We start from the raw sequence: 13,694 nt of genomic DNA, 5'->3' as shown, positions 1-13,694 counted from the left end.
GAGAAGTCCTTGACTAGTGTAAGCACTACCTAGCAACAACTAAAACATGGGTGTGTTATCAACTTTGTTCTCATCCTAAATCCAAAACCCAGCACTGTACCAGCTACTAGGAAGGAAATTAACTCTATCCCTGCCAAAACCAGGACAACCTGTTTCTCTGCATCGAATATGACAGTTGACTAGAGGTAGAGGTTATCAAAACTGAGACATTTAAATGAGGCGAACACTTCTACAAAGTCACATGCCCTTCTACAAAGGGTCCAGTAATTTCTGTGCATGTTTCTTTGGTCTTTTTAAACCTGCTATCTTAGAGTATCACATACATTATTTAACAGCTGGAATACATATTCCCTTTTTATTTGTAAAGCACATTGACATACTTGTCTGTTGCACAGCAACATGTTGTAAGTAACTTCTTTTCATGACAACTGCTTTTTATGATTTCTGAGTAGGAGTGCTGGCTCCTGTATTTTCCAGATGAAAGCTGAGATGATGTCCTTATTTATAGACAGTAGAGGGAAAAGGGAAGAGAAAACTTTAGACTAATATTCAAAATTCTTATTTTATGCTGAGTGTACAGAAGGTTTATTTATAGAATCATAGAATCATTTAGGTTGGAAAAGACCTTTAAGATCATCAAGTCCAACCGTAAACCTTTACATTTATTAATGTATTATTTATTATTTTATAATCTTTATAGATGCAGAAATATCTGCTTTCTTGCACACTAGGGGATAGATAAGCTATGTCAACGTACTGGGTCCTTTGTGCTTCCAATTTATGTGATCTGGTGGAAGGCCATACCAGTGGAACTATTGAAGCAAGTGTCAGATGCAGGCTTACTCTAAGGGAAATGATTTGTGGCAGCTTGCCGTCTGGAGTAATTTCATCTGAGATAATGGTTCTGGGGGCTACAGAGCTGGCTCCCTGGATGACATGTGTGGGAATGCTCATCAGTGTGCAGTTTTTTAAATATTTCCTACTGTTTATGAAGGTCTAAAATACAAAGAGAAAGATGGCAAGAAAATGAGAGAGACACTTGTGGAACATTTTAGGAAGATTTTCACCCTTGGATAAGCAGTTGTTATAAAGTGATAATTTATCACGTTGAATGTTCTTCCTTTCAGCCAAGGAGTACTGCAAAGTGATATTTCCGTATGAAGCACAGAATGATGATGAACTCACAATCCGAGAAGGTGATGTCGTCACACTTATCAGTAAGGTAAAAGCAATATTTTTCTCCTATAAGCAGGGATCCAGTTTTTAAAATAGACGTCATTCAATTGCCCTAAAATCCCTATTTGTGCCTTTGACAGTGTCCTTCCTAAAACAATGCTAGTTTGGCAGTGAAACATTACATAGACTTCAGAAAGCCCTACATCTCCCTTCCTCTTGTGCTTTTGAGCCTTACCTTGATAACGTTAAGTGAAGAACAGCAGATGTGTTTTCTTGAGTTTACAAGTTTATACAATTGATTTTAATTTGAATCTGCTCACAGATCTACATAAATTGTAAATTGATCCCTGTAACAGCATAAAAGCCTAGAGAATAAACTGGAAGACTCAAGAAAGCAGCAGCTTTGAACATCTCTGTTGGGTGTGTGAGTTATCTTTCTTGTAGGAATTGTGAATCAGATTTTTTGGGTTAGATGGAGATAATGTGCCTAAATTAGCTTAATGAACTAAATACTTATTTAAAATGTAGCCACCCTTAACACTATGGTAAAGCAGAAAAATATTATAAAACAGAAATTAAATTAAATAATTTTAGATCTGTGTTTTTTTCTTTAAAATTACTTGAAATGATTCAAGATTAGAAATGAAAAACCAGTGCCAGGAATTATACTAAATTTCCAAAAACTATACAGTATGATAGTGAGTAAACAGTTGGTTTTCTTTTAGAAGATCTGTGCACCATGTTACAAAGAACGGATTATAGTTTAGGTGCACTTAATTTCCTGCTCTTGTTTAAAGACTTTACAGTTTGTTTAAATGTTTTTGACTGCTGGACATAAGTATCTGGGAAAAAAAAGCTACAAACTAGAAAAGGCTGTGGATTTTGCATGATGAAGATGAATTGTAATGATGTGCACAATAGTGCTGTTGTTGTTTGTGCTTACATGAAAGTAAAAGAATGAATTCTATAATTGATAAGTTTCATAAGAAATTGTTACTTGACTAAGCAATTTGGCATCTGGGCAGAAAAACCCAAAAACCTTGGGAAGTACATCTGGGGCAGCGTTTGCTATATACTAAGCCATTTGGAATCCTAGAGGACATCATCTTTGTCCTGAAGAATATCCATGTAACCAAGGAAAAATAATCAGACATTTGGTGGGAAGAGAAACTGCAAATTTAAAAAATAAATTGTGTACATTAAATATCCTTTAATGACTTGCCCTCAATTACTTTTTTTGTTTAGCTTGTCTTGAAAACTGTGTGGCTTTGCCTGATTTAGAATGTTCTTGTGTGAGTATTTAACAGTGTCTCTGATCATGGAAATGGCTTTTAAGACGTTGTTCCTGTCCACTTTACGCTTTATTGACCAGGTTGATTTAATTCTCTGAGATGGCTGGTCTCCAGGTGGAGCTGTGTTCTTCAGTATACATAGATAAAGAGACAATTACTTTACCGAGGTTTCAATATGAGATTTCATTTGCTTGCTTTTTCCCATTTTCTTCTTCCTGCTGCCTCTGCCCCCACAATGGAAGAATATTTGTCTTTTATAATAACTGAGCTGATGATTTGACTGAATTGATCAGTTTTCCCAACCATGCAGTGAGAAGTTTGTCAGTATATTCTCTAGTATATCCCCATGTCCTCCTACTCTCCAGCCTGATGGTATCAAGCCGCTGCAGACGTTTTATTCCATTTTCTTCTTTTTTTCTGTGGTATGCCACATGTCTATGAACAATTACATAAAACCATGCCTCTAGAGAGTGGGGGATCTCAATGCAAAAAGGCTTGGCATTTCTCTGTGGATGCTTTTTTATGCTGTGTCTGAACTAATCTGAGATACTGAAGAAACAGTGCTTAACAAGCAGTCATTTTGCAGATCTTTTTGTGGTTTGCAGACCTCATTGCAGTCAGACTTGTGGGGTTTTTTCATCTATTTTTAACACATAGTTTAAAAAGTAAAATTCAAGTGATGTGGAGTCATGGTCCTTGCTGTAGAGTTCTGAAAACAGTGGGGTCTCCTCCATGCTCTACCATGCAATATAGTAACTTTATTTTAGTCCAAATCTTGTGAAGGAGGTGTCTGTTGTGATTTTTCTTTTAGTCAGCAATAACAAAGTCAGCCTCACCTTTCTGCCCACTAATGGCTTCTGCTAGAGAGTTGCCTTTTACCTGGAATTCATATCACCGTGCTTAGAGAGTCCTTTCCATAACCAGTTAGTGATCCATACTAAGAGGTATTAAATAGAAACATATGGAGTACTTCAGAAATTATTAACATGGTTTTGCTTTGCTATCAGATTACAGAGTTTCTTTTAATCTATTTGCAAGAAATTGTTTTGCAAGGTGTTTTGCTTTCTATGCTGGAGAGAATTAGACAAAATTTATTCTTCCCAATTACCTAGACCCAAGGAGGGAAGATGATTGTTACTTTTAAAGAAAGAGATGGGTGTCATAGTACTTCCTACAACCACAGATGCATTATCATAAAATAATGTATTTTGTTGAAATCACTAAAACCAGAAAGTTATATGAATTCTTAGTATGAAAAGTCCCTCACTAGGCTAATCTATTTTCACACAGTCGGATCTATAGGTACATTGAAGACTCACAATTTTAACTCGTACTGAATTTGCATTTAAGTGAATGCAACGTCTCACCAATGGCATTGGTGAGAATGTGTGGAAGTGGCTGAAGTCATAAGGAGTGAGTGACACAAGAATGGGGGAGAAATCTCATGAAAATAATGCAAAATGCATTACAAGAATCTTAAAAGCATGAAGATGAGACAGCACTTGATAGGCGCTAAGAGGAAGGGGAAGGACTTAAATGAGCTAAATGGTAAGTTACTAGGAGAGCCTGTGTATTTGTGCATGCACATCTGAGAATATGTGTGTGAGGAAGCTGTTAGTCTGGTATTCATCTTAAAACGCTAAAACTTTGTTTTGTGAAAAGAATTACGAAGGAGTGGTATCAGTAAATGCAGAATTCAAAATCACCATTTTAACAGTGCCCCTGCAGATAAAAGGAATAAGATTGTATCAGTTTTCTCTCTTTTTTTTCAGCTAAATTAGTTATACAAGTCCCTTTGTCAAGATCCCCAAATATCTACTAAATATAAAGAACAAACCGATATTTTTTTTGTCGTGGCCTTTGCAGAATCTGTTTCAAGTTCTCACTCTGTTTTGATGGATGTTGAGATCTTGAATCAAAAGCTGACCAGACCTTTCCTATAGGCCTCTATGGTAAGGGAATTTGAATATCTGAGGGGTTTTATGAAATAGCCAAAGAATACTTTGAACGGATTTGCTGAATCACAAGTGACTTCCCTAGTCACTTGGAGAATGTGCTGATAAGTTTTATTTAAACACTGAAGTGAGTCAGCAGAGGCTGATCATTTACTGGTCAGAACAGTATGTATTTTGGGAGATATAAGGGGAAGGATGGCATTATGCAAGACTGATAGCCAAAAATAATTGCTGATTAAACAGCATATTGAGTCACTTTTTGATGAACTGCATAGGCCTAAATCATGGAAAAGGTACACGATGAAATAGAGTCCAAACATCTCACAGGATGTTTGTAACAGTTGTTTTCTCATAGGTTAAAATTCACCTAAAAGACGAGAAGCAAAGCAGAAACTAACTTCACATAAATGTATTCCAAAAATTCCTGGAAAAGGTTTTTCTCTCCTCCTTTTCCCCAGTGAAGCAAATACTCTTGTAGATACATAGAAAAGGTTTTGTTTATTAATTACTGGAAATGGTAAGTCCTTTAATTCCTTCATGCAAAGTATTTAAAGATAAAAGACCAGAAAATATTGCTCAGAATTGTAAAGGAAGGTAAAAACTTCATCTTCAAGGCAATAAAACAGTAGACCGGGTACCTTTGCTTTGCAAAAAGGGGTCTAAGAAAAATACTCCTTTGGAAGAAAGAGAACAAAAAGCAAAATATAGTAATTTTACTTGTACATTTAAGGTGATTGTTGTGCAATTTGATGATAAGATACATTCATAAACAGAAAAGATATGAATGGCAAGAGGCCATGAGATTGACCCTGTAGGTTATACTTTGTAATGTCAAACATTTGTTTTCCTTAGGTAATTTTTTCAGTGTCTTCAAAATGTTCCTGACAGCATTTGGACAAGGACAAGAACACTGGTAGTGACTGCACTGTGTGGCTGAAGGAGAGTGGCAAACAGGTGTTTTATTGTGCTCAAATATTGATTTTGGAGATTATATTTGTAATAAATAGAGTCACTTTTAAGCAACAAAAGATTCACATGACATTTTCAACTGTCATCCTGAAAATCTTTTAGGATTTTTCATTCCAGCACATTTAGACATAGCTACTGTAGGCTAAGTTCCATTGTTAATAAAGACTCTTTATGCCAACACTACAAATTTTGTAGTAGCTCTAATAAATTCTGACAAAATGCATAGGATTCTGGAGATTTCACTGGCATACAGAAAACAACCTGTGTGAGGAATCGATAGTAATAGCTAAATAATTTCAAAGCAAATACATCAAGCACACACTGGCAGCTGTGCACTCATTTGAAAGCAGTTTTATTTGCAAGAGTGTGAAAGATTTCATTGCACTGCACCAATCTACCTGAGCTCTAGGCAGTAAAGACCACTTTGTTCACAGGAATGAAAATGGTCTGGAAAAATAAAATGAACTACTTCAAAAATCATTGTAAACTTGAAAAGCTGACAGTAATAGAAGGGTATCCTCACCCGAACCCCTGTTATCGCAGTAGGAGTAGTGGAGGGCAGTATCAGTGGCAATTCTGCTAATTCTGAATTTACAAGATGTTGAAATTAATAGGTGTCAGTATATTAGCTGGAGTAATAATCTTGTGCCTTGCTCTGTGTATCCGACCTGGCTGTCCCTCAGCCTCCACCTACCTGGATTGCAAAGCCTTTCTTCTCCTGCTGCAGGCTAACAGCTGAATACGTGGCATTAGCAGTAGGAACGTGTTTACTGAAGTGATGGATGAACTTAATAGGGGGTCCTTTCTGATTTTGCAAAGGAGCTTTCATGAGGAGGCGAGTTTCACGGAGGATGTCCAGCCTCCGTGTGGATTGATCAAAACTGTCTGAACGATTAACGAGGTGAAAAAGAAAGCAACAGTGATGTACAGCCTCCCAAAATCTTACTCATGCTTTTCAAATAGTACTGGAAAAGTTGGTGCATTGGTATCATGAAAGATGCAACAGGGTAATGCCTGTCACTAGTGAAAGACTTACATGACAAATTATCTGGTCTAGATATTTAATGACAATCCAGGTATTTAATGGCAATCCAATTTGTAGTGCTTAATTCTGTGTTGGGGAAAAAAGAGCCATAAACCTAGTTTCTAAAAATAAGCATAATGGCAATCAGTTTTTGCAAAGAGAGTATTTGCTTTTGGTGTTATTGTTAATAATTTACTTTTCTGTGAGATTTGCAAGTTTTGTGGCTCAAAATGCTGTACATGTAGTGAGTCCCTGCCCCGAAGCACATGCAATCAAGTGGTAAGACAGACAAGTAAGTACAGGCGAGTAGAAGGGTATAAGGAAACAATGAAATGAGATTCAGTCTTGATAGTCTCTTTCATAATGCCATGTTTTCACTGTTGCAGTGACTGCTCTGTGCGTTTGTCCGTGTTAGAGTATGGAATCTGTCCTTATGCAGAGCGCTTAATATTTTCCAGTTCTTAGGGTACTCGTTAGGCACTTAATTTCACCCTCACTCTATTTATAGACAGTTGCCCGAGTATGGCCCTTTCGCCAAAACAATTCTCCAGTTTTCTCTCTACGGAATCTTGAAATGCTCATCCTGGTGCAGGAGGTAATTGTCCAGAGCACTTTCTTTAGCTGAGCGATTGCCAAGGAGAACTCGGCTGGGTAGGGTTGTGAAGGAAAACAGCTGCTCTAACGGATGCAGGAGGCTCCTAAAGGGATGAAATTAGTAAGTGCGATGTACAAGAGTCTTGCCAGTGAGTTGAGGCCACGAGCAGGGGAAGGAGCAGGAACTGGACAGAGGAGGACGCTAGCTGATACTTAATTGAACATTTCGCTAGGTCGTGGTGTCACTAAGGTAGAAACCTGACTGTTCCTGCATTTGTTTCTACGGGGTTTTTTTCATTGCTGAATTTTTCTGTACACTTTTAATTGCAAATAGCGCACACATATTTTACAACCCTTGGTTATAGAAATATGTGGAGGAATTAGAAGACTTTCAGTTTTTCTTTCAGTATGAGCAAATAGGTAGATAGTATCACTCATTTTTCCATCTGAAGATGAAATTTTTGGTATTTTCCACTCTGGGTTAAAAAAAAAAGAGTGATAATATTTGACATCATTAAAAATAAAGCTAATTGGCCAAGTAAACAGAAATTTTCAAAGCAGAAGTATGGTAGCTTAAAGTTGTCTTCGAAAGAAGGGAAGAAGTTAGTCATATTTTATGATAGTCATTCAGGTAATTTTGTTTTTTCTTGATTGACAGCTAAAAGCTTTTATTTTTAGAAATGAATTTACTAATATAACAATACAAAAAATTCAGGTTATGCAGGGGAAAATACATGATCTGGTTTAGTAAAACATAAAAATGGCTTTCTGTCAGAGCAACACAGTGGATTTGTGTTGCCACTAAATATTTGGTCACGCGGATGCCCCTATGTGGGGTTTTAATACAAGATATTTTGAGCGTTTGTAACTTCTGCAACAATCTTGCATACAGAAACTGAAAGGAATACAGTAAGTAAACATTAAATAATGTTCAGCTTTAAGAAAGCTTTTATGATAGCTTTAAGAAAGCTTTTATGATATTTTGTCTTTAAAGAATAGCATGTGAGCAATAAAGGCACTTACTGCTTGCCTTTGGAAATAAACAGGTGTTTCCCTCAGAGAAAACAATACCATAAAGGGTCTTGGTGCATGCCCTTTTCTCTCCTGAGGTAACCATAAATTATTCAACACATCTTTGGCCAGACCTAATAGCCACACCTGATCTGCTTTCTGTGTTCCTTGCCCCCTGTGCTGTGCTCAGCACCAGTTTTTCCGCCCAAGATATCCCACCTCCTTAGCTGATTGAGCAACCTGCTCATACTGAAGCTGCTGATTTCATACAAGAAATTATTTTGCAAAGCGTGCATGCTGAGGGTGCACTTTTACATGACTGATGGTAGGTGGCTGCTGAAAGGGATGGTTCTGCTCCTTCCCTCTTGCCTTGCATCTGGCAATCTTGGCCACAGAACACGCGGGGGCGTGTGAGTAGGAAAGGGTGATACGAGGAGCAGGATTGCCCCTGCAGTCAGCAGCCTGCCAAGAGACTGGCTTAGCGGTAGGGTCACTTTTCCCTGACCTGAAACTTTCCTCTGAAGGTTTTGACCTAATGGGAATAAGAAGGTTTGGATTTTTGCTGGGTTTCAAGCCATGGTGCCGTGAAGGATGGTAACTGGAGTAGGTCCTGCAGAACGAGACCCTTTCGACATGCTGCTAATGTGTGTGGCAAGCGCATGGGGTAAAACTTGTGTCATTGCACAGAAGCATGAGTGTTTCCTCATACGATTGATATAAAGCAGTTATATAAAACTTGTGGGAACAGTGATGATCAGATAAATAAATACATTCATTTTCTAAAATGATTTGATATACTCAGTAAGTTATAGGGAAAACAGACTGTGAGTAATTGTCCTCTCATCTTTCTTCTTGCCTGAACCTTGTCCTTGGCCAAGACTTTTAAATGTTTGTAAATAATTTTTTAACACTTATTCATGTCTTGCAGCATTTTTTGGCTGCTGTGATTAGCAATGGGGCATTAGGTAAGGTCTGTGAAGAGATAAAGTCTCACAGTATTTTTAATAAGGTACCAGGTGCAGCTTACATTTCACTGGTATCGTTAGAAGCATTACTGAAACACTAATCTTTGAGCTGAGCACTTAAATAAACTGTGAAACCTGAGATTAGTACAGGGGAGAGGGGAGTAGCCAGCACTTCAATGTTCTTCTTGCTAGTATATTTATAATCTTTTTTTTTTTTTTTCCAAGTACGCACTGAACTTCTATTTTCCTGTTCTTGTTATCACTGATTGCAGTGCTACAGCAGTACCTTCAGAGGAGGGGATTCTGTTGTTCCCTGGGAAGCCCCAAATTTGAATTTTGACAAATGGAAGTTCATGCCAAGCTATGTAGGTGAAGTGGCAGGATACCCCATGCATGAAATGCTTCAAGATTTGCATCATTTGAAAAGAGTTAGGTTTATTTGTAAGTATGTTTAATACAGCCAAGCTAATCTAAAAAGGTGACGTATTTTAAGATAAAAAAGGAAAGAATTTTTTTTCTGCCCTGTGCTTACAAAAGAGATCACTGAAATGCTGAGGTGTCTGGAAAACTGTGATTATTGCTCACAGTGTGGGCTCTAAGCACTGCTTAGCTTCATCCTTTCTTTTATCCTGAATGTTGGATTCACCTGCTGGTTTGATGGTATTATCTAAAGTCTAACCTTTTCAGGGTGGGGAGAGCTATTTAAAGGGAAAGTAAAAATGCACATATAGTGCCAAGTAATTAGTAATTGTAATTACGAGCCTGGTCCTAAGACGTCTGTGATGTAAGTAGTAATAGCATTAAATAATCCTTCAAATGTTTTGTTCTATGTTTTTATAATCTTTCTAAATACAAAAAATGTAATTATGTAAGTATTGTATCTTGGCTCATCAGAGGCATAAATTATGTCTGTTACTAGCACTATCTTTCGTGTTTGCGTTGGCTAATTCAGTTTTAATTTGAGTATTGGAGTGCTAGGGTTTTATGACCTGGAACATACTTATTTCTCCATGATATTTTGCTGACTGAACATTGCAAGTGAAGTGAATCCCCGGAAGAGACTATTTTGTTCAATGAGCAATGTCATTTTTCCTGTTTGTACAAATATTTCATCAAAGCATTTCAGCTTCATTACTGATTAAACTATTTACTTGTAGAGTTTGAAGTCAAAAGGTTAGATCTAGCCTGAAACAGATTTAACAAACAAAACATATCTGGTCTGCGAGATCCTCTACTCTAACCTCCTGGGTATTGCAGGCCATTCATTATTTTCAGCCAGTTTCTTTTTTGCAGGGCCCAATAACTTGGGCCAATTCTTGAACAGATTGTTTCTTCTGGAGAGGTATCTTCTTGTTGTGCCTTCCAGTAAAAAACACTGTCTGGAAAGAGTAGTGTAGCCACAGCTGAAATAATGTCTGATTTCTGACGGTCTCTCCCATTTCCTTCTGTACAATGTTGACACGGTGAATTCTTAGTAGAGCCTTGGAGCTTATGGATAAAGAAAAATTTACTTGTTTGACTTCTTAAGCTTTAAAAGATGCAACTGGCATTATCAGATGTAAGGTTCCCTATGGCTTGGGCATGAGAGCTGAGAGGAGCTGGGAAGGATCCATGCAGGATTTGGGGCTTTTGGGACATAGGCTGAGGACCTGAGCAGGATAAATCCCTGGGTTAGGGGCCAAACAGAGCCAGACTGGGAGGTTTCCTCTCATACTTTTCTTCCAGTATTTCATAATCTATGAGTATTTGCAAGAAAGTGTATGTAAAGGGAAAATGGGTGTTCTCCAGGACTGCCTCAGAAGACTAATTTATTGTCTATTGGACTGTCTCTTATCTAAATGATCTTAGATTAGGTAGCTGTTGAGAGATTCATTCTGCCTTATTGCCAGATTTTAGAATTATGTTTCTGCTCAGGAGTACTTGGTTACTAACTAGATGCTTTAAATCATAGCCATTTTCTTCAAAAGTATTTAACAAATTTTGCACTATACTGTAAGGTCTCAATCCCAGTAACTGAGCTTAATAAGTAACAAAGCTTGATTGTTTTGAATACAGTCTTAGGTAGCACAAGGTGGATGTAATGTAAGCCCCTGGAGAGATGCTTTCCTTCATTCATAGGTATTTTACCAAGTTTCATGAGAATTTATGAAGACTCTAAAATCAATTATTTTATGACTTTTAAAATAAAGTTGGATTTTGAGAATGTCTTGGTTTCAGCATCGTGATACTGAACGTAGTAAGAAATTTTAAAGAAACATTCTTGAATATTATTAAACTGCTTTTTTCACCCAGCTTTAACATGATTTTGTTGTTTTCCCTCAGTGACAAGGTTGTATTAATGAAGATCTGATGGGGAGTGAGGTCAGGTTTTACTTAGTTCATTTCAAAGTTACCAAACTAATGCTGATCTTTGACACTTGTTTTCACTGAAAATTTTCCACGTATATTTATATATTATATATATTCATTAACAGGGTAAAAAAAAAAAGTAGAAATTTCCCCACACATTATTGGTTTTGCCCAGTGATGCCACACACCAACTTTAAAAATCACAGAGCCCGTCCTGTGGCCTTCTCCAGCGTTTGTGAGAGTTGGGACCTCTTGGCCCCAGCGCTGCAGTCGAGCCCGGAGGCAGGCAGCAGTGCTGCCCCACGGGTGCTCTGCGTGGGTGGGCTGAATGGCAGAGTGCTTGTCCTTCAGATTCGTCTTTCTATGAGGCCTTTAATCCTCAAATTCAGAAGCCTTGATATGTAACATATATCTCTGTGTGTATGGATGATGACTTGAAAAGTGCTATAGACACATTTGTTCACATTAAAGGTGGTTTGTCTTTCTTTAAATCATGAGGTTGGCTATCAGTTGTGGAAAGACTGCTAGAGAGATGCTTACAATGAGGGTAGTAATAACATAATGTGCGGCTGCCAGCACAGCAGAGCTGACACATGAAAGCTCTCAGTTGAAGTGTAAGAGGTATTCATGGCTTTCTGAATAATGCGATTTTACCAGCTCAACATTCTTCTTGATTAGAACCAACTTTACAAGGGCAGAAGGAAGACATTTGATGATACAACTGCCAACTGCTGGGATTTTTTTTTTTTTTTTTAATTATGCAAGGAACTATGTATTCTAGTGGAGATTTCTGTGAAACTCTGGTATCCTACCATGAAAATGTCACTTTTTCAAACCCTGCACCATTATAGTGTCTCTCAATACTTCGAATAGTCTGAATTTTTACTTTGTAAATTTAGCTTGCCAATTGCATATTTTAAGCTTAGTAATCTATAAATCTTAAATGAAAAAGGTAATTTTCATAGGCCAGTTTTTTAGAAGATCTCCGTAAATAATGACTGTGCGTGCAAGTACATCTGCTTGCATGAGCAGAAAACATATTTGAGCACTCCGAGAGTACGCATACCACAGTACATGCTTTGCAGCTACCTTTTCTGAGGACCTGTTTGTTCTTGTTCTTGGCTTTGCTTTCCGTCCTAGCTATAATGATGAAATCTGTATGATGAAATGTTTCCGTGTGAAAAACTTTAATCAGAAAAGCTAAAAATTGAGCAGTTATGTATTGATGTCTAAGCCATGGCTTCATATTTTAGTAGTATTACAAAGTAGCAGCACGTTCAGAGGACCAGCCTGCACAGTGATCTGCTCCCTCAGAAAAACAGAAGTCCTTTTTACAGATGAAAAGAGCATCCTTTTTCAGATTTATTTCTTCAAGGGTTTACACAGCTGCAGTTATAGTCGTGCATCAGAGAGAAAATGAATACATAGCTTGTTACTTTGTCTTGGGACCTTGGGGAATAGGAAAGACCTCTCATTTGCTTTTACCAATAAAGCTTTCCCCTTTGCTAGGGGCAGCTCGGAAGGTAAGTTGGGGAGGGGAGAGATGAACTTGAGGCCGTGGCACTCCCTGAAATGGTCAGTCTTTCCAAAGGTAGCAAGAGACGAGGGAGCGGGTGCTGCCTTGAAGGCCTGCTTGCTTTGGAGGAAAAGGCAGGATACATCCTTGCCCCTAAAATAAATTGAAAACATGGCTGAAGCAGTGGATACCTGCCTGGCAGTAAAACTGTTTCTGTGTCTCTTGCAACCCTTTATGACGTCCCCCATGTGCTGCCAGCTGTGGCAGTGCTGTACTTCGTGGAGTGGCTGAATAGGTTATTTAGGCAGGCCCTACCAGCCTTGCTCAGACTCTGTTAGGTTTCCGTGTATTTTGGTAAAGCTGCAGAAGTTGCTCAGCTGTTGGTAGGTTCCCCGTGAGTATCGGATGGCTGCTGATGCTGGAGAGCGTAATCTCCAGGCATTTGCAGCCGGCTTCAGCGATGATCTCGATACAAGTCCAGTGGGCTTCTGAACAAAGGCAAGAGAAAATTATAATTACAACTGAACAGACAGCCAAGTAGCTACTGTTTTTTATTTAAGTGATAAAGAACAGTCTCTTAGCATACACTAACTCTCCTGTAAGTGGCTTGAAGAAAAAAAAAAAAAGAAAAAAAAAGAAAAAAAGTAAAATAAAGCATAGTATTCTTTATTATTTAATTTATTGCCAATCAAAGGTCAGAGTAGGATAGTGAAAAATTAAAACAAAACTTAAAACCCCCTCCCCCCCCCCCCCCTTCTTCCCAGGCTCAACTTTACTCCCGACTTCTCTACCTCCTCCCCCCCAGCAGCGCAGGGGGACGGGGAATGGGGGTTGTGGTCAGTT

The 13,694-nt window shown here is 38.1% G+C and overlaps 1 protein-coding gene across 1 annotated transcript in view; it reads left to right on the top strand.

Moving 5' to 3' along the window:
* Positions 1-13,694, top strand: part of SH3KBP1 (SH3 domain containing kinase binding protein 1) — a 161,388-nt gene that overhangs the window by 102,454 nt on the left and 45,240 nt on the right. The window contains exon 6 of the mRNA XM_009276889.2: positions 1,128-1,222. Coding sequence (XP_009275164.1) covers positions 1,128-1,222 — 95 coding nt within the window. The remainder of the gene's footprint in view (positions 1-1,127; positions 1,223-13,694) is intronic.

This window comes from Aptenodytes forsteri, unplaced genomic scaffold, assembly GCF_000699145.1.
Source record: "Aptenodytes forsteri isolate BGI_AS27 unplaced genomic scaffold, ASM69914v1 Scaffold273, whole genome shotgun sequence".
NCBI classification, from domain to species: domain Eukaryota; kingdom Metazoa; phylum Chordata; class Aves; order Sphenisciformes; family Spheniscidae; genus Aptenodytes; species Aptenodytes forsteri.
The sequence above is the reverse complement of the archived record's forward strand: the minus strand, read 5'-3'. Positions and strand labels throughout refer to the sequence as shown.